Source organism: Solea senegalensis, linkage group LG11 (assembly GCF_019176455.1).
Source record: "Solea senegalensis isolate Sse05_10M linkage group LG11, IFAPA_SoseM_1, whole genome shotgun sequence".
Lineage (NCBI taxonomy): Eukaryota > Metazoa > Chordata > Actinopteri > Pleuronectiformes > Soleidae > Solea > Solea senegalensis.
In genome coordinates, this window is record NC_058031.1 from 16,859,071 (window position 1) to 16,884,898 (window position 25,828).

Below are 25,828 nucleotides of genomic sequence, written 5' to 3' on the forward strand. Positions count from 1 at the left end.
CGGACTACAACAGCTGCACCATAAAAGACTTGAGGTTTCCTGGGATGTGACACACAAATTTGAATATGCCACCAGGGCACAGAGTTCAAGTACTGAATGGCTTCAGGTGAGGAGGCCTAGACTGACATTCCATTTCTGGGAGATCTGTCCCGCATGAGTGAGCTTTGAAAGTCTTGCTGACTTAATATTGCAGGGGATTTATCAGACACCAGCTATGTAGAGGTGGCTGGAAATGGAGGAAGAGGCAAATTGGAGCTAAAGCAAACACGTCCTTCCTGTTGACAAGGACAGATGCTGGAATTAGTGGAAGTGGAATTAATTGGTGTGATTTTGTTGTCTTAGTTGAAGAAGACACACTAACACAATAAATATACAGTGTTCGAGGTGAGAGAAAACTAGCGTTTTCTCAGTTGTTATGTAGAGATGTCTGTAATCTCTCAGACAGAGGTAATATTGTATATATGTAAATATGGTATGCATCTTTATTTTGTTGTTTTATTATTAAGAACACAGTTAACAAAATAACAGTGTCAATCTCCAACCTTTTCAATGTTAATAATTCAGAATTCTACTATATGCAGAATGATAACTGGAATAAAACCTCTCCTTATTCAGTGTGCTTTGTATCCATCTAGATTATGTTGGTGTGATTTTTCCCATGATGATATCTGTTGTCACTGACAGCACTTTGAAGCTGAATGTCAAATGTAGATTCTCTCATCCATGACCTGGATGACAGGTCAAATCATACTTATTATCTACAATCTACTTACTTATCTCATTACAGGCAAGTAACACCAACATAATCTGAATAAATAGGACACATTATTCTTAAGACTGACTTTGTCTTAAGAATCTGACTTTGAATTGTAGAACTTATTTTGTCTCGTGGCACCTGCATCTAGTTGAATTGTGTCTCCCCGGAAACATGGTGAATCTGCCTTAAAATAAAAAAAAAGCATACGTGTGTTTAAAAAATACTCTCTATGTCTTGATTTGACTTAATTTTTTATAATTAAGATTTTTTTTAACAAATATGTTAACGTCAACAGCACGACATTACCGTAAAATAAACCATACTCATCACTAGGTGAGTTTGGTTTATTTTAATTTGTATAGGAATTTTAATTTGAAATATAGTCCACATCCGGCTATGGTTTCGGGTTCGCCGCCATATTTCTCCGGGCAAGACGATCAATTAACAGTGTTTGAAAGAAAACAACAATGTTTCCGCTTCACAAACTGTTGTGTATGATCTGCGTGTAGTAGGTAATAAAACTTTATTTTTTAAAAAACGCAATACCTTCTAATTTTTTTCTATGTAGACCTACATAGTATGGTGTACCACTGTAACATTAAAAGTGTATGATTAACTGTATAGGTATAGTATAGCAACAACACTAAAACATACAATTATATTATAATTTCCATTGTCATTATTTTTTATTATCGTTGGTTTGGATGTTGTTATCTCCTATGTATATATGTATATGTATATATATATATATATATATATATAAAATGTTATATTTTACCGCATTGACCGGACCAATATGGCGACGACGTTGACGTATGATTTCAGGGGCCAATGCAACGTCTGCGTACAAGAATGGTTAGCAGGTACAGTAGCAGTATAGAGAGGGAGTCATGTTAGCTGTCTGTGTTCTCTCGTGCTGTAGTCTTTTACTATTCGGTGGCCGCGGGCAATGGCCGACAGTAGTATTCCCTTGACGGCGCCTCCGCTTGTGCTAACAAACGGCAGCTAGCAAACAGTGTGTGTAACTCCGTCGAAGCTCTTGTTGCTGCTGCTGACTGTCGCTGTCTGGCGCTGACTGTCGTGGTGGTGCAGTCACTTTGTCGAGCGACCGATAAAACAGTTTGCTGTTTATTGTTTTATCGGTCCAAACTGAAGTGTCTCGCTTCAAGGAAAAATAAGTGTACCTGGCTCCATGTGAAGACACTGTGAGAAGAAGCTAACTACTGCACACTGATCTCGTGCTTTAAGGTAACGTTCTTAGTTGATAATGTCAATATAAACACAAACACACAAAGTCTCTGTTGAAGTCAAACAAGTTTATTGTATGTGAGCATTTGTTAAGCTTGTGTTCACTTATCTCCAGTGGGAGCCACATCACCAGCTCTTTCTGCTGTGATTCATTTCTTAAAGACACACCACTGCAGCGTGTGTTAATGTAACTGTGGTGTTTGTTTGTTTTTTTACATATATTGCGATTTTATATATGTATATACATATATATATATATATATATATATATATATATATATATATTTATATATATATATATATATATTTATATATATATAAAAACTATTAGTAATATTAACAATTACAGTCACTTTATAAATTGGGGTAAATTAAATGTTATTCATTTATCAGTATCACAGACAAATGGCAGCCACATTTTATACATTTGGTTGAGTTTTGTTGCGACAGAGTTGGACATACAAGGATTCAAAGGTGTTATTGTATTATTATCTATTATGGAGATAAAACCAAGTTGCTGATGCATTTAAAATCTTGATTTATGTTTTCATCTTCATGTGTCTATAAATTATTCTATGTAGACAATTGTATTTAAAAAAATGAAATTGAAAATGTAGATAATGACCTAATTTGTGAGGATGATCAGGTACAACATTAAGATTAATGGTTTCAATGTTTTGGCTGATTGGTGAATATATGTATGTAATTGTGATCGCATGTGAATTATCAGACCAGTACGAGACAAAACCACTTATTCGATCATCATTATCCTTCTGTTTTTATCACTTGACACCACATGGTTTTTATTCTTTCCAGCTGCTGCAGCAAGGGACCAGTCCTCGGAGCATTCCTACCGACCTCTGCACAACCGAGAGACACGCTTATCAATGTTAGGACCAATCAGAAGATAGACTAGCCTTTAAACACGCCATCAGCTCCTTACCTTCACTTTTCTCACCCACCTATCGGGCCCCTGAGGGCCACGAGGTAAGCGGCTGTGATGTCCGGGAACAGGCCTCCTACCAGGCACATGCTGTTGCACCTCCTGTCACCATTCCGCACCCGTCAGGAGCACGTGGTGCTGGCCCGCAGTGAGAGCCTGCCAGGAGAGCAGGTACTGAAGGTCACAATCACAGAGACCATAGTGCTGGAGGCTGAGTCCGGGGTGTGGAACTGGCGTTCTTTGATCTACTTGAGCTTCTGGTACTTCTTCAGCTTCTGCACCCTTTTCCTCAACAAGTACATCTTGTCACTGTTGGAGGGGGAGCCCAGCATGCTGGGTAAGGAAAAGTCATATGAACAACTTGTGTTTGTAAGGTTTGATTATACAAATTTTATATTTTATATTCAAACCATCGTCAAATAAGTTCACACTATGTTGATAAAGCCTATCAGCTCCACGTGACTCCCTCTGTGTTTGTCACTTCAGCTGTGTTTATGTCTCATATCTCTGCACACAGGACAACACACCAAATAATGTATCGCTACTATTATTATTATTATTATTATTACCGTTATTATTTTTATTGTTGTTGTTGTTGTTGTTATAGAACAACAGAAACTTTTACACTACAGATGTTGAACGTATTATTTACTATATATTATAAATACTGTATATGTGTATCTGTATATTTTAGCAATTCAACTGAATATGTACCTTGTAAGTAAAAGTACACCTTTGAGAATTTCTCCACCTTCCAGCCATGTAAAATAAAATGCAGAGACATGCAACACCTGTGTAAGAAACAACTTTATTAACATGACCTCTTATTCACAGTGAGCACATTTTCTATTTTTATTCTGCATCAGACTTTCGAACACAGTTCAAAAACACAATCATGCAGCAGTTTGTAGGCTCACTGTCTTAAGTGTGAAGTAGATCATGTGCGAACATAAAATACAGCAAATAAGGGCTTCTCTAGCCTTAAAACACACACTTTTTAGTTCATTTGAATCAGCATGTACATCTGCTTCATTACTGTGTGCGAATGGGTGAAAAACTGTACTAAAAGTGCTTTAAGCGATCATCCAAATTCAAATAGCACTAATATAAATATACAACATGTATCATCCCATGTTTCTGTAGGTGCTGTTCAGATGGTGTCCACCACAGTCATTGGCTGCCTAAAGATGTACATTCCCTGTTGCCTGTACCAGCACAAGACTAGAACTGAGTATCCCTCCAACTTCATCATGATCATGCTGTTTGTTGGACTCATGAGGTGGGTTCTAAGGGTCAATAGTTGCTTCTAAAGGCCCTCAGGTGTTGACTTGCACATTAATATTTTTCAAATCTGTATCCAGCCAATATGTGGGTTTCCATCAGCATCGTTTTCTCAATTTGCACATACAAACACCTGAATGGAAACACCGAGATACGTTTTTATGCTTGAGAGAGGTGGAAAAGTTTGCTACAGCTATTGATGCTCTTTATTTACATCATTTTCTAATGTAGGCCTTCACATCAGCGACTGAAATTCACTGTGCGGCATTGTCGCTTTCATTTTCATGACCATCATTGGTCAAATTTTGTCTTGCACATGTCTAAAGCCTGCCCCACACTAGAGGATTTTCAAAACTGACTTTATTTTAAAAACATGGGAGACCACAGACACAATGATCTTTGTAATCGGTTTTCAATGTTTTAATCCTGAGAAAGCACAGACACAGTAAAGAAGCAGGACCACACACTCGGCCTTTAATCAAATGATGACATTTGGGATCACACAGAAACTTCTGTGATTTAATGTAAAACAGACATGGTGGCAGACTGTCAGCATCATCGGTTAGTAGCTGTTGTGTGTGCGTGATGTGTTGTGCTCAGAAATGCAAAAAAAAAACTCGCTCTCATTGGTTGTTGCGGGGTTCTGCTCACGCCCCAAACATGTTTAATACTTACGATTTGAAATCGGGAAGACTCTGATGTTAAAATTGCGTCTCTAAACCCCTCACACTACAGAATAATTTGGCCAATTGCTGGAAGGACCAAATTGGGACCAAAATCTGGCCAGTTATCCTTTAGTATGGGTGAGGCTTAACCAGTCAACAGTAAGCTAAAAGACAAACATCCTTATGCTCCTAGCTCTCATCTCTCAACAAGTGTTGATCTTGTATAGGTGTGGTTTTTAATTTTTAAATAAATTTACTGAGCACTAGCTCACCATTGCTAGACACTGACACCACCTGTTTCCTATTGCGTGACAAGAATTGCTACACAATAAAAGTGTGTGTCGTATTTCACCTGCTCGTTCTTTTTTTTGTTTCACTGTTGATATGCAAATATCCTAAGGAAGTAGTAGTAGTTATTGAATGTTCCAAAAATAAAACATGTGTTAACTTCCTGCTTTGACATCTTCTTTGGCAGGTTCACCACAGTGGTTCTGGGCTTGGTGAGCTTGAAGAATGTGGCAGTGTCGTTTGCAGAGACGGTGAAGAGCTCAGCACCCATCTTCACTGTCATCATGTCCAGGCTGATTCTTGGCGAGTACACAGGTAAACACTGTAACACTGTAAGAGGGGCTCAAGTGGGCATTCTTTCTTTTATGATGCAAATTGCCTTCTGTTTTTTCTCTTGTCACAGAATTTATAAAATTCGGGCTTATCCTTTAAAGGTTAAATTAGGGACATCTAATGGTGAGACTGCAGTTTGTTACAAATAAAGGTCTTCCTCCATTCACATCTGTCTTTATCCAGTGTGTGAGGGAACTGTGTGGGTTTGGTGACACACAAAAGTGTGATGAGATAAAATAAGTGGAGCTCTTGTCACAAAGAACATAGTGTGACTATGCTGAGGTGCGCTGGGTGTGTCTGTTTATGTGCTAGAAATTCCAGTTTGTGAAACTCCAGTGGCACTAGTTTGGGCAGTGTCCATTCACACATGCGCTAAAGTGGGTTTTAGGTCTGAAGACACCCAATCTGTCCTGAATGCATCCTCATACCAGGTCTAAATGGCCTGCAGTGTTCATTCAATCATTCATTGTCTACCTCTGTATCCTCCACATGAGGAGTGCAGGGGCCTGGAGCCAATCCTAGCTGACATGGGGCAAAAGGCGCTCCAATACAAGCGGTCCATTCCGCTCCAGCACTTCTATACAGCAGTGCCCGTTGTGATCACGTGGGCTCTGCGTGTTAGATGTATGTAGAGCCCACATAATCACAACAACAGCGTGTGTGTGCTACTGCTATTTCAGAGGTTTCTTTAACCTCTGAAATCAGAGGCTACGAAGCCGCACAGCAATTGTGAGCTGGCCGTTATCACCACACTAGCTCATCCTGAGGCGAGCTGCTAAAACAACATTATTTCATAAACCAGCACCACCTGACAGCCTCCATTTGTTAATTATACCCCAAAAACCAGCCATGCCAAGAGCTTTCTGTGTTTTAAATGTGTCCTGGAGCTCCACACAGAGCTAAGTACGTCTGCGGCCGGCCTCAGGGCTCTGGATGTACCTGCGGGACGAGTCACTCACCATGTGTGGGTTGGGCTAATCCACAATAGTGAAAACAAGGGGGGTGTTACCACGCTGTTACCTGTGAAACACGGGTGCTGTGAAAACACCCCCATTTGATGAAATTAACCATAGACTATATTAAATTAACATGGCAAAAAATCTAATATTTTATGTTGAAAGGTTAAAATTTATGTAACCCATTGGTTATACCCATTGGGTCAGTTTTTCTCATACCTACTGTTGCTGACTATTGTTCTCTGTTTAAGTAATATCACTTGATCAAGCCTATTCTAACATTCCACACCACAAAATAAGTAATTAAAGTATGTATGATTCGTGCTGTTATCGGATCGGTATCGGCCAATACTCAAAGTTGCAATATCAGTATCGTATCGGAAGTAAAAAAGTTGTATCGGGACAACCCGAATAAACATTCACTAGAAGCTGAGCTTCTGTGAGGATTGAGGTTATTTATGACAGTTTCATTTATTTTAAAAGCCTAGTTTTAGTTGGACTTACACAATAGTTTGATTATCTCATCATGTAAACATACATACATACGTGTGCTGTTCTGTTTTCCACGCTGCAGGACTTTGGGTAAACCTGTCCTTGTTCCCTGTCATGGCCGGCCTGGCCCTCTGCACAGCCACAGAGAGTAGCTTCAACATGCTTGGTTTCTGCGCTGCTCTCTCCACCAACATCATGGACTGGTACTGCAGCGCTCAAACACAGCTTTTCCACAGCACAGTGCTTTGACTTAACTTTGCAACCTGCATCTCTGATTTCAGTTTGCAGAATGTGTTCTCCAAAAAGCTGCTCAGTGGAGACAGATACAAGTTCAGGTACCGGCCTGAGATTCTATGTTGGTAGCTGTACAAATTAACATTCCTGTGCTATTAAAAACTCATTGTTCAATTATCTAATCATCTTATTTCAGCCCTCCTGAGCTGCAGTTCTATACCAGTGCAGCAGCAGTCATCATGCTTATTCCTGCTTGGGTGTTCCTCATGGTAGGTACAAACAGAAGTTGCTGCAACATTTAATTAGATCTGTTATATAATGAGAATAATTACACAAAATTAAGGAGAGTTATTTGTTAGATTAATTTCCTCAAGGCCAAAATGCATTGCCTCAAACATGACCATGGCATTACATTGAAGGCATTTCAAAGTGTGTTTTCCATCCAAAGAGCACCTCTAATCAGCCAAATGTGAGTCCAGGAAGTTTACCTACTTAAGGACTTGTTTCCACCAGGCAGTGCAGTGCAGTTCAGCTCATCACACAGAGCCGTTTGGAAAGATAAACCCTGATCTGGCTCCTGGTTTCACTACAGTTTAGCGTAAATTATGAGCGATTGATGCAGATGTGTCGGCTAAAGAAACAGTGTGGCGTCATAGAAGCGTGACACAGCATAGCTTGCTAATAAATGGCATTAAGGAGAAGAACAAGACACGTTTAACAAAGGGTAACAATGGAGGACATCCAGCATTCCATCTTCCGTCTTCTTGGCATGCAGCTGTTTATTACAAGAATAAGACGAGTCTGGTATGAAAGAAGGCTGTGCGAAAAAACCATCACACTGAAGTGGTGATTCTCTGTCGTCAGTTCAACGGACTGCAGTGAGTCTATCTCCACCCTGTAGGAGCCAGACCTCCGTGCTTGCTCTTAATATGGAAACTCAAATTCTTACACACTGAACTGTACCGCTTTGTTGAAGTGGGGCTAAAGAATATTTATTGACCCAAACTATGTTTACATGGACAGGACTATCATTGGAGACAGATGAGTAGCAACACATTAAAGATGCTGATGCACCAGAGTTAATGTTGCACTGCGTGTCTATGTTTCCAGGACATTCCGGTGATTGGGAAGAGCAGGCGGAGCTTCATCTTCAGTCAAGACATTATCCTGTTGCTGCTTTTTGACGGCTTCCTGTTCCACCTGCAGAGTGTCACAGCCTACGCTCTCATGGGACGGATTTCCCCTGTTACCTTCAGGTAAGAGACAGACACAAACCCTTCTATAACATTGACTCTGGAATCGACTCGATGAATACATTACAACCCAGTCCTTGTTTTCCGATGAGGCTGATTATTACACTGTATTAACCTTAGTCTCCTGTACAACAGAGTTCCTGGTGAGCTTTGCAAATATGCTTGAAGTAACCTGTATTTATTACAGTACAGATGTTTTCCAGCCATGCATATTTGCTCCCACTTTCAATTTATCTTAAAGGGGCATTGCACTGATGTTTCACATTAAGTGTGTTTACAGATTATGGGGATTATTGGGAACTGAAAATGCAGTGACAAACCAGGGGTGGGACCAGACATCTGTTAGCATAGCACACCTATATCTCCAACCAATCTGTAATAATTTTGATATAGAGATGTGTACTGTCTTATTTAATTCAATATCAAGTATTAATTCTTAATAACAATGGTAAAAATGTTGTAATAAGGAAACAATACTTATATAATAATCTTTATGGCAAGTGTTACTGATTGACTAGTTTTAAGTGGGAGTGAGTCTTACCTTTAAACTTTTACATATAAACGGATGTCATTGGATGTCATATCATTGGTTATCAGCTCCGTACTACTCTCTGTATTTCTAAATATACTGGTGTTGAGATCTGTTGGAAGTGATTTGTTTTATGTGGAGGCAGATGGCATTGTGCTAGTAAAGCCAGACAATTACAGAGAGGTTGGAGTATGAGTGAATACACAAAGAAGCACCCAAAAAAAAAGTAATTCAGCAGTTTTTGACACAGTTTGTCCCCGCCCGCCTGTGCTGCTGCTGCAGTAAACACAAACGCTCCGTCTGTCCGATGAACGACGCAGCATAAAACTGACGTTGACGTTGCAATGTTCACAAAGACCAAGCAGAGGCAGAATAATAACATCAACAACAAACACCAAATCACCAAATCACATGTTTCTCAAAGCGGCTGAATGTGATGTTAACACCTTGTCCTTTCATCAGTGTTGCCAGTACTGTCAAGCACGCTCTATCAGTATGGCTGAGCATCATCGTGTTCAGTAACCACATCACCATCCTCAGCGCCACTGGCACTGTCCTGGTGTTTATCGGCGTCTTCTTGTACAACAAGGCCAGACAGATCCAGAGGGAAAACTTACAGGCACTGGCTGCTGAGCAGAACCATAAACCACTGCCGGAGGACCAGAAATTCCATCCCTCTCCATCTCACTGACGACAAAGCTGCTTTTAAAGGGATCAAGTGAAAACAAAACTATTTGATTTTAGGTTGGATATTTACACACCGCAGTTAAAGCAGCTCAATGCAAACTTTGACAAGCAACAACGGGACTCTAATCACAAGCCATGTAGAGGTTCAGTGCATAGGACCTGCACCTGGGAGTAAAGGAAACGCGTTGATTTGGAACAATTCTGGGTTTTAAGTCCTTCATTCTGATTTATTTATAGAGAAAATGAAAATAAATGCAGTGGTATATTTTTTATTCTATTTCTGTCAATAGATTTCTCCTAAATGCTTCACATTAGAGATTTATCCTTTAAAAAACAGTCCCTTCATCAGCGCTGAATACACAGTCCCAGCATTGTCTCCGGACTGGAAGTGCTGTCGCTGTAATAAACATGGCATCATACAAATCTGGTTTGTACAGTAAAACATCAGGACTGTGTCTGGGTTTTACTGACTTCTAAAGACAGACTTTGCGACGTTTGAAACATTTCTACAGTTTGGCGTTTTAAACCCCCCCCCCACCCCCGGGTTCTATTCTGTGTCATTCTGTTGTGACTGGCTTGGCAAAAGTCACTGGTCTGACTGGCCTTCCAAAGCCGTCACACTGTCCTGTGGAAATGTTCATCGGTCCCTGTGATGAGGACCTCAAATACACTCTTGATCCTGTGCTATGTTGTTAGCTGGTTAGTTAGTGAACGGGAAAGCTCAGGGTGTCCTTCCGTTCTCTGAAGGAAGTGACTTCTGTAAGGTTTTTGTCTTACTTTTACAGTGTTTGCTCATTTTGTCTCTCATCTGTGGTACAGCAGCCACTGAATGTATGCGTTCGTGAAAAAACCTGATGTGATGTGTCGTACAAACCTAAAACGTCTCGCAAAGAGGGCACAAGTGCCAGGGGTATGAGGTTTTAGGAGCCTTCGACTGGCTGTTCCACACTTTTTAACCACATACTGCATTCTAGGAATGCTTTTCATCTATCATGAACTGTTGCGCATATTTAGGCATTTATGTGCCTATTCTTTTTGTAAACTGATATATGCTCTATACTGCATGTTGGGATGGCATCCATGATTAGTTAAACAGGCTTAGAAAGGATTTATAAGTTGCTGTTTATCCATAATAATAATAATAATGGGGCTTTTGTAGTTGTTTGTTTTTGGGAGCTTTTTGCTTGAATCAGTTATGACTGACAACCAGACAATCAAAGAAGTTTTAGACAAACCCCAAGTTCCCAAAACTAATATTAATGATGAAATAAATACACACAAGACGAATACAGTAAAAGGTTGTTTTTATAAATATTGTACGGTAGGAAATTGCACTTAGCATTATCAGAGATTTGTTGTTTCCTTAAATATTCTCTAAATTTGGACTGTGAAAAGACAGTGCGGATGGTTGGGAGTAGGAATCCATTCAACTTATTTAATTATTATTTTACTGTGGAATGTCCAGATATCTTTTATGGAAAATTGAGCTATATTTTACTTTAATTTTCTCAAACTTTCTACAGAGAAATAACTTGAAACTTGATGCAAACAGTGTGGGGCCAGGACAGAGAGTCCAGTGAAAGTTTGAGTGTTGATTTTTTAATGAATATTTTTGAACTACTCTGTTCACTAAACATTTTGCATTTGCTTACTGTGATTAATTCATGTTTTGTTTTTATCCACAAATGAATTGAATTGAATTGTTTGTGAAGGAGTCAACAGATGTATTGATGGGGCCAATGTCACCATGTTCCATTCTCTCAGGCGATTGCTGTGTCATTAACAAATATGAAATCCTGTTGAAGTTGACCACTTTAATTAAACAAAAAAACTTCATGACGTTATTAAAAATGGCTTGTGTATTTTTCTTATTGCTGGATATAAAGTATGACATTTCTACTTTGTGGCTCACTTTGAAACACAACATACATCAAGATAATAGCTGCTGTTATTATTTTCCCTATTCCAGGAGGAGATGTGCTCTTACTCAATTTAGAGCATCCATTTAACAATGAGCATTAGGCATTGGGTTAACAATCATGTTAACCTGATCCTGAGCCTCAATCACAGCTTTAGTTCTCCGACTCTGCACATGTCCAGACAAAGTCTTTAAATTGTCTAGTTGCTACATGTTTTCAATCATTTTAGTAATGCTTCATATTTGCTGCATGTGCATTATCATTGTCAGTAGCATGAGGCAGACAAGCTGAACCTCCCTGAGCTGGTCTCATTGCGGAATTTCTCCATCCATGCATTTAACCGTTTGCTCATCTGTGTGGGTGGCTGATCTCAGACAGTGTCTCAGGTGAAGACACCTGACTCCTGCGCTGGTGTGCTTACACTTGGTCTGAAGTTCTGAACAAGTGTAATTCTCTGAAATGAGGATTCAGTTCACAAACAACAGCTCTGGTGGACATTCCTGCAGTTGGCATGACAACTGCATGCCACCTCAAAACTTGTGGCATATGTGTTCCTTGATAGAACTGCACATGTCAGAATGTCCTTTTATTGTGACCACTTCAAGTCCACACCTTTACAATAATCATGCTCTTTAATCAACATCTGGATATGTCTCACCTGCTAGGTGGATGGATTGTTATAGTAATGGTGTAGCGCTCACATACAAATACAGATGTTTAAGAGAAATGTGCCCTTTGTTTGCATATAGGAAATCTTAATTTGCTTTACTCAAATTCAAGGATAATGGGAGAAATAACAAAAGAGTGGTATTTATGTTTTTAACCATAGAATAGCCTCAGAAAAGGTAAAAGGCAAAATATATGCACTAAGTGGATTATAGGCTGTATGTAAAGTTTAGCACAGTACTAAATGTTATTGCTATATTCTTCTATATAGAGAAGACCTTTATTTACTGAAATACTAAATAAAAACATCTCTGGTGTATCTTCTTGAGTCTCTGGATCATAATTTAAAAACGATCTAGAGTGAACATGTTCATTTTCTTCACTGATGTATTGTACATGTTGTGACGAGGTCAGTGTGTAGTTCTGGAGCGAACCTATAGGAGGCAGCAATACGCCATTAGGAGACGAGTAGCAGAAGAAAAACAAACAAAAGATAACGTCATCATAAATGGACTGCAATCTGCTCGTAAACAAGAAGTGACGTCGGTGAAATGCGACACGAAGGACTGAAAAGCGGCGTATCGGCTCGTTTAATGTTTTCAATCATTCGTTCGTCGAATATTTTTTAGAACTGGAATTTTACCTCTGCTTTTTCTTGTGTTCTCATACGAATAAAGTCGGTTCTCGAACGGTAGAAAGATAATGAAGGTTTGACTCTCTGTTGCTTTGCTAACGTTAGCAAATACACAATTAACTCCTTGATTCGTTTGACAGTTTGTATTTGGAATAAAATATGACAACTCTAACAAGACAAGACCTTAATTTTGGACAAGGTAAGAAAACCAAACCAGCATGAAATGATCAAGCAGTTGTACACGGGACGATTTTCCCCTCACTTTCTGCTTTTATACACAATGTTTTTTCTCAAAATATTTAATCTTTTACCGGCCAAAAATGTACATTTGCCAAATACAATCAGCAAATGTATATTTTCTATAAAATCTTCGCCCTGTTGTCGTATGTGAAAGAATATCAGTAAACACTAACTTGTTGACATTTGTATTTGGTTTAGTGTGAGTTAGTCCTACATCACCCTGTGGATTTGTCTCTTTTCAGTGGTTGCTGACATCCTCTGTGAATTCCTTGAGGTCGCTATTCATCTTATCCTGTATGTCCGCGAAGTTTATCCCTCTGGAATATTCCAGAAGAGAAAGAAATACAACGTACCTGTGCAGGTACACATACATTTACACCCACCAGCAATTTTATTAGGTACACTTGACGATGCCTAATAATGTGGCAGGTGAGATACCCAGTATGGTCCTCTGGGGATAGTTGTGTTTGGAGATCTCAGTAAATTGTCTGAGACATACCACCTTTTTTTTATCTTAATTTCGTTATTAGAAATTAAGCAGGTCGACATGACCATGTCTACATGCTTAAATGTATTGAGCTGCTGCCGTATGATTGACTGATTACATGTGTTAATTATCCGCTGAATAAGTAATAAAGTGCCAAGTTGGTGTACGTTGTATTTTTATAACATGCTCACAGAAGTGACATCTACTGTTACTTTTACCTCTCATACCTACCTGTCTCTGTGGTGTGTTTATTTCTAGATGTCATGCCACCCAGAGCTAAATCAGTATATTCAAGACACACTACACTGTGTGAAGCCACTCATTGAAAAGGTAAGACATGCACTGGAGGGTACAGATGGATATCAGGTAACGTGTCATCTGTGCTGATGTCTTCCCCCTCTTACCTTCCAGAATGATGCAGAGAAGGTGGTAGTTGTCATCATGGACAAAGAGCATCATCCAGTGGAGAGATTTGTGTTTGAGATTTCCCAACCTCCGCTACTGTCCATCAGGTTTTCTCCTGATTCATTTATCATTATTATTATTATTATTATTATCATATTGAACAAATATCTTTCTTGTACTGCTGCCAAATGAACATGCTTGTTGTTTTGTGTTTATGTTGTCAGCTTGACCATGGTCCTGACTTGTGCCTTTTGTTTTCCAGCTCAGACACTTTACTCTCACATGTAGAGCAGCTGCTGAGGGCATTCATCCTGAAAATCAGTGTGTGTGACGCTGTTTTAAATAATAACCCACCAGGTAACATCAACAGTGATTAAATATAATTACAGTGGAATAAACAAACGCACAACATACTTTCTATTATTTATTTTTTAAATCAACACACTTCACAATCCTCCTAGTCAGGATTTGGCACGTCAGTCAGCAAATGCTTAAGTTCAGTCACTTTAAGGAATTACTATGAACCGTGAATGATAAGCATGAGATCATAGATCAGCTCATAGATCTATTTGTTTGACCTTTTTTTTCTTGTTTGGTTACAGGGTGTTCCTTCACAGTACTTGTACATACCAGAGATTCTGCCACCCGCAACATGGAGAAAGTTCAAGTCATCAAGGTGAGGTTTATAAAGCACTGCACTAACACAGCAGTATGTTGTGCATCGTTATCACTACCAGAGGTTTCTTTGTATATTACATAACTGCTTATAGTGATTATTTTTCTTACTGCAATTATTTAGCATGAAGCTGATTGAGAGAATGCCAAGAGTGTGCAAAGCTGTCAGCAAAGCAAAGGCTGGTGACTTTGAAGAATCTAAAATATAAAACATATTCTGTTTTTGTGTACTACATAATTCTATGTGCTCTTTCATAGTTTGGATGTCTTCAGTAATGATATATACTGTAGAAAATAAAAATAAATAAACCAATAGTTTAGGCTTATAATTATGGTATAAAATGAATGGAAGACAATTACATTTCACAGTTGGAACAACCCTAATCCAAGCACAGAATAATTGCTGTACATGCATGTGCTGTGTAACAAATGTGTGCATTGTCTTCCCCAGGATTTTCCATGGATAGTTGCTGATGAGCAGGAAGTTCACATGCAGGAGCCAAGACTCATCCCACTGAAGACCATGACATCTGACATCGTAAAAGTGAGCACAAATTACCTACTATAGATTAGTTAAGTTAAATAGTTTTAACACTCAGCAGGTGGAAGGTGCTGCTGGTGAGCCAGGAGAGGCCATTAAAATGAATGATTAATAATTTATGTGATTATGGGCAAAGATAATTGATAGGAAACGTTTAAGTTACTATTGTAACTATCTGGTCAACAAATGGGCCATTTAAGGTATGGACGTAGACTATTTCTGCAGCCTCTGAGGTCACACACTATGTTGCCTGGTTCTGTGACTCTGTTTTGTTGCATTGAAAATGCCATCATCATTGAAATGCTCCCACACTTGGTGATATTTGCTTGTTCTTTGTCTGTCACAGATGCAGCTCTACGTTGAGGAGAGAGCCCAGAAAACATAGGTGTTACATCTGCAGCAACAGTGAACCATGAACAGTGTCCATAATGTAGCCAGTCAACCGTCAGAGAGAAAGATGAGTGTGTGTGTTTGTGTGTGTGATGGGTGAGAGTGAACTGTTGCTACTCAAACACAGTTTGAATTTCATAAAATGCAAATTGTAGTTGGGTTGGACTGTTACATTTGTTGTCTAACCATTATTTAAGCACATATTGCATTTGAATGTAGATTTACTAAATCATCTAAATGTCAACAAAACATCCAGAGGAAGTAAACATCCTGTGGTACCCACTTGTATCAGTTGAACCCCGACTCAGTTGTGTTGCACACCTATGGAAAAAAATACTCATACAGTAACTGTTGTTCTCAACGCCTTAAACCATCTCGCTCTGTTTGAGGTGTGGTTTCATAAATGACAACATTGACACAAGTGTCAAAGCTGTGATGTGTTATGTTTACATAGAGTTCCTGTGGAAAACAAGGATCCCTATTTGTTTTCATGTATACTTTTGCAAACATCATTAATGTTTCCTCCATTTTAGTCTGATATCATGTAAAAACATTATTAAACTTTTAGAAAAAAATGTCTTTAAAGCATCTGCTCTACAAATCTCTTTTATTCAATCTTATAGGTGCAAATCCTGTTTTACCTTAGCCTCTCGAAATATATATGCTATTTCTTTCAGAAAACTAGTTCAGTATTTTTTTGTGTAATTCTGTTAAAAAATATTATAAAAGCTAAGAAACTTTTCTCTGCAATGTTTTGGTAAGGTGTTCCACACGGGTCTGGCAGGTGATTTTGGAACCAGATTCACAGATATTTATAGGAATTGACCATTTCAATTGTTATGTCGTAGGGTGCATACTGGGACAGTTATTGGAATGAGAGCTTCTATTTAGTCTTATTAGAATTTAAGATGGGCTTCAGACTGTTGGAATTGATCAAATACAGTCTGCAGGTGTGATACAATGTTGTTTATGTAGAGCTTGAACAGTGGTGGACCTAAGATTGACCCCTGTGGAACACCTTTACCAATTGTGAGGAGGTTGGGTCTCAGTGTTGGCTTGTAATATTGAAAAGCTCACACCAGACTGGTCAACAGGATTTTACCCGAACCTAAAACCAATGACAGTTGCATGAAGATAATGTTTAATATAACATTTGTGCATTAAACAAAATCTATATTGACATTGAAATATTGTCAGTTCTTATGACAATATATATGGCTCCTTTGATTTCCCTTCAGTATTAAGGGATGCTTCATTGTAGTTTAAAAAATATAAATTATTCAAAATGTATCCACAATGTGCAAGTTCTACTCTTCCCTGGCTTGGCTCCTCTCATGAGCATCTGTGGATGTAGTATCCTGTTACGTATCCTATAATGTAGATGGAAACCAGCGCAGCTAGAGACCCTGCTGTCTTCACTGCTGTTCCGTGGCTGCCGGCACAAATCCTAACGTAGAGTCTGTGAATGTAAGAGAACATGAGGTGGTCAGGTCTAACAACATGTACTGACACGGAATTTATCCATCGTCCATCCATTTTCTACTTTATCCTCCACATGAGGGTCGCGGGGGGTGCTATGCCAGTCCCAGCTGACATGGGGCAAAAGGCAGGGTCACACTCTGGACTGATCGACAGCCCGTCACAGGGACACATACAGACAAACACACCTACAGTCAATTTAGACTGTCCCATTTGCCTCACCACCAAATCTGCATGTTTCAAATCCGTAGAACCTGGAGAAAACCCACGCACACATGGGGAGAACATTTATATTTCGTGAATTGCATATTTTGGTGTGAGTCGTGTGAAACGCACAAACATGCGCTTAATTAACCCCATTATGAAAATGTCATGTATCCAGTTAGTGATGGCAATGCTGGCAAATGTGATCTAAAAATATGATGAAGGTTAAGTGTGCAAGAATTAGTGACATTTAATGGTGAGAATGCAGACTAGGACTCCTGCGTTCACTCCTCGCAGCATGTCGGGTAACTACGGTGGCCTCGCTCTTTGTTTACAGTGTTAGCTTCTGCATGCTTGGGCTGGTTTGTCCATTCAGGCTGCTGTAGAAACACAAAATGACTCAAAATGGCAGCCTCTGTAAAGCAAGACCCTTGCCTAAATTACATACCGAAGGCTACAGAAACCAAACAATATTTATTTAATCATCTAACCCAAGCCGTACTCGAGCAGTATTATCAGAGTAATCCATACCCTGACTGACAATGCTCAGTAAAAATGTTATATTTAGTATTTGGAGCGAGCGTGTCTCACCTCATCACAGCAGACTGTGATGTCTCCACGTTCATGTTGATGTCGTCCTCGTTCCAGCGATCATACTGCACACTGCCGGCTTTGATGGAGTCCATGAGGGAAGACTTTCCTCTCACAGGTTTATCTGCTGCCTGGAATCGGGTTCAGGTTCAGAGTTTGCAACGAGAATGTCTACAACTCTGGTGAGCATATTTATTAATGAGGCATTGTGACATTTCATGTGGTGTCATGGGATAGTCACTGCATAAAAATAGTTTGATACACATTGTCACAGCATTTTCGACCTCCATTTCACCATTTAAAGTGCTATCGATATGCGACATTTAAAACTAACTGGTGCCATATCACAACATGCATCATGTCAAGGCCCTTTAATGTATAATCACAGCAATACAGAGATAACAAACAGCTCCCACAATGTGCAAACACTTGCTGACATTGGAGAAAAGCCAGGACGAAACATTGAAAAGACTGGGATTAAGGCTGCACTTTAAATAAACTGTTTAATCAATGATCAAAGCCGTGCGTTAACGATCGTCATTCAGGGAAGAATTCAGATGAAATGAGATCATTGTATACTTGTATACGCACCTTAGTCAGAAATAGTTAGCGCTCTGGTTTCCAGGACATTAAAAGACACAACTGAGACTGGGTGAACTGTTCCTCCTGCTTGGTCATAGTTCATGTGTTCTCTGTTCAAGTCACCCTGTCATAAAGGATCGGGCTGTTGTCTTTCACCTCTTTAAATGACTCCTACTCTGTGATAAAGAGCAACGTGTGCAGCACTTTTCCTGTTTCATTAATCATCACACCTGTGCAGAGCGTGGACTGTGAAGCTCATTTTCTGCTGAACTAGACTGACAGTTGCCTGTGTTTGTAGATGTAAAGAAATCAAGCACACTTAGCTCACTCACTCATTTACAGTTATTACTGTAAATATGCTAATGTCGCATGAGGTGAAGATTCAGTCCATCATAAAAAGTCACATACAGCGTGTTTTCAGTGAGGAAAACTGAGTCCCTGTGGAACATGCCTTCAGAATACATTGCGATCCAAATCACCTCTGTTCTGTCACAAGAAAACACATAACCTGTTACATCAATATTAATATAATCCAGAGTTTAAGATTACACAGAGAATCTGCAAGACACTGATACACACATGTGGTGTGTTCTTATTCTCTCTCTGACCTCTGAACTCGACCATTCTCTGGAAACTCCAGAGATGATTGTGCATGAAAACCTGAGTTGGTCAGCATTTTCAGACCAGGCTGTCTGGTACCAAAAACCAGTTCACTTTCAAACTCACTCCAACTCCAACACTTAAATTGCCTTTCCTTTTTATTAGCAGGTCGTCTTCACCATATGTCTAAGTCCACTGAGCTGCTGTAAAGTGATTGACTGATAAGATTATTTTGTTACCAAGCAGCTGAAGACAATGTTGTCCAGTGCTGCCGCCCTGTGGAGGCACATAAACACCTGCTACATCTTTTCTGCTTTGCCTCTCTGATATACACCTTTAAAAAAATCAAATACAAGATGTGATGTATTTGAGCTCCACCTTCTCTAACACAGTTTGTATGTAAACTTGATGTCAATAAAAACATCACCACCCTTCAGACCTTTAACCTTTGCTTGCAAATCTTTACATTAATAAACAATTTAATCAACAATGTAACTATTACACACATGTTTATCCTATCAGCTTTGTAAGTAAGCTTGACTTTGAAAATGTTTCTATTGGTAAAAAACAAGTAAAAATCCGTAACATGAGCATCGTGGAACATAAGACAGTATAAAACGAATGCCTTTTTCTTCCTGTGGTGCAATGACAGCGGTGACCGTGTTATGACTCTGTGGAGGGCCTCTGCTCCACTGACGCTCGGATGACCTTTGGTACAGGACACAGAACAGACTCAAACTGAGGCCACGGAAATAAACAGAGGAGCTGAGCTGATCCTCCACATGTTCATGACCTGATCTGGAATAACAGCAAAGAATGGCTCCTGACTGTGCGATCGGATGAGTTGGATTTAGCTTCATGGATTTTTCTGCCACGTGTAAATCTTCTTCTTCCGAGTGAAAGACAACAATGTTATCCTTCATCGCCTCGCTTTTTCCCACTTCCTTCCTGCCTGGTTGGTTGATTTTAGATGCAAATCCACTGATTAGTTTACTTCAAGGTGAGCTCATACATTTTCTCTGACATCATCATTGTTACAGACTGTTTCTAAACTGCACATGTGGCTGCACTGTGTTATTACTACTCAAACCATGTTGTGTGACCTGCAGGACTCGTAGGTTCGTGTGGGATCGCTGTTCTGTGCTCCTTGATGAGAGTGCACTTATTTTTAGAAGACGAAAGGTGAGGAAAATGTTCATACTTGAAGGTGACTTATTGTTCTGACCACAGTCTCATCAAAGTTGTTTCCATTTGTCCTTTTCCCAACAACCCACAGTTGCAGGGATGAAAAAGAATCATCAAACCATAGCAGATCCACTCATCTCAGGAGAAGTAAATCTGGACTTAGTGGGAGGATCCACTTTTTCATTGTGACTTTGTTACTGGCTGTAGTGGGATCCCGTGTGGCTTCTTTGGTGGTACTAGAATTCTGTCTTCGGGCTGTCTCTGGATGGGTCACAGCTGGACCAGTAAGAAAACAATTATCTGATTTAGAAAAGAAAATAATACAATTGTCTGATATGAAAGGGAATCACTTGATTTGTTTGCTGCACCTACTCTTTTTGCCGAGTTACTATCTGGATTTGATCACGATGATGACGCATGATGTCTGTTTAAAAACAGCCATCATCTGCTTTTGATTCATTCATTATTTCTCTCCATGTGCCACTTTATTCCCCCAGGATTCCAGGAAATTTGTACAGCAGCTGTTAGTGCAAGGCCAGTTCTCTCTGGGTTGTGCCCTCAGCTGCAGTCTACACTTTCTCCACGAGGGGGCGTCCCAGCGCTGGCTATCCCTGCTCTTGGCCGCAGCTCTCAGCTGGTTCCTGGCTCAGCAGGCCACACGCCTGCTGCATCATGTCACAGCTCTTTACAAACTCCACAGCTCACAGCACTACTGTGGCGTCTGCATCGGCCTCCTGGCATCGGGGGGTCGCCTGCTGCCCACACTGTGCAGGACGACCATCATCACCTTCTCTGTGGCTGTGGTCGCTGCTGTGTCAATCATTAATCAACACTTCCTCTCTGCATCAGAGGCCCTTAAGTTCTGGACACCACTGACCATCTGTTACACACTGTTGGTGGTGTACATGCAGGGTGAGCATCATACAAAAAGTCTGTGGGCAACACGTTCAATAATAGTGCAGCCAGTATGGACCCAACTGAAGAGATCAATGATAAATCTGATAAACTGTTTCAATCAGAATGCATCTGTCATTAATCTAAGCATGCTGAAGTTGGAAGTGCTGTAATATTTCCCTGTAATGATGCACTGTGGTTCTGCAGAGGAGCAGCACCGTCTGCCGAGCAGCCAGGCTGTCCTCAACACAGTGGTGGTGCGCCTCGGGGGGCTGATGGTCCTGATGTTGACTGTTGGACGCTGGGCTGACGTGATCCACATCCTAATTTGTTTCTTGGGTGAGGCCAGCTGCCTGATTCCCACCATGGATCTGCTGGATGCAGCATTATATCAGGTAAATCAGTCACCCTGGAGGCAACAGGACTTCTGAGACTCCAAAAGTGGGGCAGAATACCAAAGCTTTTATTACTCCTGTTCCCAAGATGAGACTGAACTTCTCAAACTTGTATCCCAGGTGGAGAAGGTTTAACGCCACGACAGATTTAGGTCAAAATATTCTCTGATTCAGACCACAGGGTCTACTTTTAATCTCACTGAGCTCCCTGGTGACTGTACTTTCAGGTGAAAGACATGAAGCACTAAACGTGTGGCTTCACAAAACAGAGGTTTAATTTACTCTGCAGATACATTTAGCAAGGATAAAATGAATTTATGTCAGATTCACTCTGAAGAAAAGTAAAATGGTACATAATAAACCCGGACAAGCGTTCAGTTTTCTGATGCTATTATTACAAAACAGGAGCAGATGTCCTGACTTTCCACAGCTACACTCTCTCATCATATTTTGTCATGTGCTTCATCTGTCGTGTTTGTTGTGTGCATACAGGATGAAGAGGATTACACAGACTATGCAAAGAAGGATCATCGACAAAGGCCACGGGAAAAGGAGAAGGAGCACAAGTGAAATTTTAAACTTGAGGCACTTCTTTTTAATCTAGTTATCTAATGTAAGTCCTATTAGGACAACACCAGCAATGACTGACTGCTTTTGTATTGAGATTGTGTAATGTTTTTCCATAAAAAAGCATATTATGACCGGTGAGCCAGTGAGTGATTTTAAATCATAATCTCAATATTGGATAAAGGTGAAAAAGAACATGTTTTGTTTATTTGCAGAAAGGTAACAACTGTTTCCTCGGTGTAGAGCATTACACTAACATTAGACTAACATTATTCCAGAGTTTTGTCATTTTCTGACACGGTCTCAGGTGACAGACCTGCATTTGTACATTTGTATGATGTCTTGGATGAGTTCATGCTTTACACCTCTTGACAAGATTCACTTGTCCATGTTTTCTTTCTGTGGGTCCAATAATAATATAGGGAGCTTTGACCGTTCCATAACTGACGGACAGACGAATATAAAACAACTAAGTTATAACGAGGCTTACACTGCTATAATCAGCTGTATGAGGTAATTATGTTTTATCACTAAATGACGTCAATTAAGGACGAAGAAAAAAAAAACCCAATCTGCTTCAGAATGTCATTAATTGGCTTTATTTTCAAAGGTTACTAATAAAGGTGGAAACATTCTACCTAAAACAAAACACACCCTGTTTAACCATTAACACGTATAACCATTAACACGTATAGCACCAACACTCTTTATTGAATGACCTATTTTCTACATTTACACTGCAAGGTACGTCACTGTAACGACAGATAATCAGCGCAATAAATGCATGTTTCAGTTGTAACCGAACAAAAGTAACTTGTTCTCTTTAACGTAACAAGACATTCGTTGAACCACTAACAATTAACGCAGTGGTTTAGCTTGTTTATGTTCATTTTTATTAGCGTTCAGAGATTGTTTCCGCGTTAATGAACCACATTCGTGTTTGAGCTCGTTGAGAAGAAAAGGCAAAATGGCTGACGACAGCGTTTGTGCTGTAAAGTCACACAAAATGGCGTTAGACAAAGAAAGGCTGGGTGACTTTAATGACTGTCGTCTGAACTTTGCTCCGTCCAACGCGTACTCCACTCAAAACAACAAACCGCAAACATTCGACTCGTATTTACGCAAACCACACGTTTATAATGTAGTGAGGGAATATCTGTGTCAGTTACGTTAACATTTTCAGCTTCTTGTGACAATTTAGAGAGACTTTGTGAACACCCACGTCAAGATTATATCCACACACTGACGCCGGTATTTTTGTCTTTAATCACAGTAACATATTCCACGAGAGTTTTTTTTTTGTGATATCAGTTCCGTCTTCCAGTGACAAAAAAGGCTTGTGAAATTAAAGTGGACACATTGGTCTGGCGGTCCAGTTTTCCAAAATAATCCAGGTTTGGGCATCTCTGAAGAGGACACTTAGATTTGGTGTCTTGTCAATCCACCAAAATGTGAAAATTGTACTCCCACGGGGTTTATTGTATTAGTGACTGAATAAAATCCCACATACGGACGTTCTCCACGAGCACCCGGGTGTGGTGGTGAAGTGACTGAGCTCTTTACGGACGATCCCAGACTTCTCTGCCCTCGTCTGATTGGCGCGCTCCGCGCATGCGCTCCTCGGGTTTGCGTGTCCCGCATTATCGCGCATGCTCTCTGTACAATGTGACGTTCTTAATATAGTAACAAAAGCAGAGTTGTATAGTAACAGAGCTTTTTTTAAACTCAACTTTAATTCCGTTATTGTTTCCTATGGGCGACGTGTTGAATTCAGATATGGACATAATGTACAGAGGAGCAAATAAAGCCCCCACCCATAAATATAACAATATAAACATATATAATATATTTAATATATCTGGTGATTCAAACTTAAAATGATTTGTATTCCTTTTTTATCCACGCATTTCATTGCCCCATGTGAGCTTTTATGTCATTTATCTATTATCACTTTGATACACTGTGTTTGTTTTAAAGTGCTTTACAAATAAAATTAGATAGAATTTCAAAATAAAAGTGTATCAAAATATTAAAAGCACATTTTTTAAAAACAAAACAATCAGTAATTAAAAGAAAACGAGTGACAGACACAGGTCACACAACATAAACAGCCTCATTTCCACATGTTTTGAAGCAGAAAATAACAAAAATGAAATACATCCTTTTTGGTATGCCAGGGCCACCATAGTTCCCTGATGCGCTTGGGAAAGTGAGGGTTGTTACAGTCTGCAGTCTCACCATCAGGTGTCACTAATTCTTACACACTGGACCTTTAACTTACATTTTTACTTGATATTTGACATGTATACCTGTTGCTTACAAAGTCAAATGCACCGTATGTAGTTTCTGACAAAAGGGCTCTCTCATTCGAGACAATAAGAAAAGACCCAGTTTGATGATGTCACTAATTCTCACACACTGGACCTTGAAATAAAAGGTAGTTCAGGCACGATATTTCAACTTTATTTCAGGCAAATATCATACAACTGTGAAGGGACAGTGTGTCATAGTAAACACATTTATAAAAGTGCAGGTTTTATGTGGGCAGTTCTTATCACCGCTGCTCTTTTGGACCCAAGGACATGGGCCTGATTGCCTCATGTTACTGATTAGCTTAAAACAGAGCTCAGATCAGGTCAAAGTTCTTCACTAAATAGCCTCCAGGCTTTTATGCCGTCCACTAGTAGTTGCAGAAGTAAATAAGTCTAATCTTTATTTGCCCCGAAAGACCAACACATTTACAAGCATATTGCAGATGGCAGATAAAGACAAAGCGATAAATAGAATCATACAACGGATATGACAATGGCTCTGTACAGATATTTATTATTATTTTATTGTTTTGAATGGGTTTTGTGTCTGTTCCATTTCTCTCCTGCTCAGACCTGTGTTCAGCTGTGAGACTGTGTCGTCATGTCCTTCATTTTGTGTGGTTTCTACAGTTCCACGGCTTCGTCTTCCAAACTGTTAATATAAAATCAAGTCACTGACATTTAGCAGGGAACTTATTTCATTTACTTCTTGCTTTTTCAGACTATTCTTTTTCACACTTCCCCCAAAACATAGCAGTCTACTAGTATAGAGACACTCACAAAACAATTCCACATGTATGAATGGATGAGCAACACTTTTCCAAAAATACATTTCCTTATTTCCTTTTTCCATGATGATGACGATGATAGAGAGCTTTGTTGAACACCAGAATATCACGTGGTATCAAGTGGTAAGTTGAGATCTGATGACTGTGAGCCAACCCATACTCATCCATGCGTGGAAGCATTTATATTTATTATTTATTTTATTACCTTTTTCCTTGTCATCATCATGTCTGATAATGTTGTGAGCCAAGAGGCCATTTAGGGATAAAAATGGAGCACCTCTATATTCTGTTTTCTGTCCATGTTATTGTTCTTTACCTCCCCCACACCTGTCCTGTAACTTAATTTCCAAAAAAAACGCAGAAATGGAGAAGTTCAGACTGTGATATTAGGAAATACAGAACTGCAAAGCTACTATATCAATACCAGGTAATGAATCTGTTAAAAATAACTGTCAGAGTCATATTTAATAAAGTCTCTGCAGACTCTCGCTCTTGTTACAGCATTACTGAAGCTCAGCACAAGCACAAATGTTCTCACCATTAACATTCAGACACCGACAGCAGACCCTTAGTTTCCTGTTTCCTGCACATGACCAAACCTCTGCATG

General features: G+C 39.6%; 3 protein-coding genes across 3 annotated transcripts; all 3 read left to right on the top strand.

The window, feature by feature from the left end:
- Positions 1 to 1,562: 1,562 nt before the first annotated feature.
- Positions 1,563 to 11,517, top strand: slc35e2b (solute carrier family 35 member E2B). The gene is made up of 9 exons (XM_044038619.1): positions 1,563 to 2,005; positions 2,822 to 3,285; positions 4,092 to 4,227; positions 5,370 to 5,497; positions 7,046 to 7,166; positions 7,245 to 7,298; positions 7,394 to 7,466; positions 8,308 to 8,453; positions 9,442 to 11,517. The coding sequence occupies exons 2-9, from the start codon at positions 3,006 to 3,008 to the stop codon at positions 9,668 to 9,670; spliced, it is 1,167 nt and encodes a 388-aa protein (XP_043894554.1). The 5' UTR covers positions 1,563 to 2,005; positions 2,822 to 3,005; the 3' UTR covers positions 9,671 to 11,517.
- Positions 11,518 to 12,769: 1,252 nt separating this feature from the next.
- On the top strand, positions 12,770 to 16,803 carry mad2l2 (mitotic arrest deficient 2 like 2). The gene is made up of 8 exons (XM_044038625.1): positions 12,770 to 13,084; positions 13,368 to 13,486; positions 13,871 to 13,942; positions 14,024 to 14,124; positions 14,280 to 14,374; positions 14,620 to 14,693; positions 15,144 to 15,236; positions 15,580 to 16,803. Exons 1-8 carry the CDS (start codon positions 13,045 to 13,047, stop codon positions 15,616 to 15,618), a joined length of 633 nt encoding a protein of 210 aa, XP_043894560.1. The 5' UTR covers positions 12,770 to 13,044; the 3' UTR covers positions 15,619 to 16,803.
- A 2,971-nt stretch (positions 16,804 to 19,774) lies between these two features.
- tmem82 (transmembrane protein 82) lies at positions 19,775 to 22,700 on the top strand. Its single transcript, XM_044038620.1, has 6 exons — positions 19,775 to 20,079; positions 20,189 to 20,261; positions 20,356 to 20,548; positions 20,762 to 21,176; positions 21,366 to 21,553; positions 22,046 to 22,700. The coding sequence occupies exons 1-6, from the start codon at positions 19,989 to 19,991 to the stop codon at positions 22,121 to 22,123; spliced, it is 1,038 nt and encodes a 345-aa protein (XP_043894555.1). The 5' UTR covers positions 19,775 to 19,988; the 3' UTR covers positions 22,124 to 22,700.
- The last annotated feature ends 3,128 nt before the right edge of the window (positions 22,701 to 25,828 follow it).

What these genes read in the sequence shown, in the direction of transcription:
- slc35e2b (XM_044038619.1), top strand. Translation starts at nt 3,006, where the DNA reads ATGTCCGGGAACAGGCCTCCTACCAGGCACATGCTGTTGCACCTCCTG. An exon ending in GGAGACAGATACAAGTTCAG is followed by an intron (nt 7,299 to 7,393) that starts GTACCGGCCTGA and finishes ATCTTATTTCAG; the next exon opens with CCCTCCTGAGCTGCAGTTCT. An exon ending in ATTTCCCCTGTTACCTTCAG is followed by an intron (nt 8,454 to 9,441) that starts GTAAGAGACAGA and finishes TCCTTTCATCAG; the next exon opens with TGTTGCCAGTACTGTCAAGC.
- mad2l2 (XM_044038625.1), top strand. Translation starts at nt 13,045, where the DNA reads ATGACAACTCTAACAAGACAAGACCTTAATTTTGGACAAG. An exon ending in AATACAACGTACCTGTGCAG is followed by an intron (nt 13,487 to 13,870) that starts GTACACATACAT and finishes GTTTATTTCTAG; the next exon opens with ATGTCATGCCACCCAGAGCT. An exon ending in AGAAAGTTCAAGTCATCAAG is followed by an intron (nt 14,694 to 15,143) that starts GTGAGGTTTATA and finishes TGTCTTCCCCAG; the next exon opens with GATTTTCCATGGATAGTTGC.
- tmem82 (XM_044038620.1), top strand. Translation starts at nt 19,989, where the DNA reads ATGTTATCCTTCATCGCCTCGCTTTTTCCCACTTCCTTCCTGCCTGGT. An exon ending in GATGGGTCACAGCTGGACCA is followed by an intron (nt 20,549 to 20,761) that starts GTAAGAAAACAA and finishes TTATTCCCCCAG; the next exon opens with GATTCCAGGAAATTTGTACA. An exon ending in TGGATGCAGCATTATATCAG is followed by an intron (nt 21,554 to 22,045) that starts GTAAATCAGTCA and finishes GTGTGCATACAG; the next exon opens with GATGAAGAGGATTACACAGA.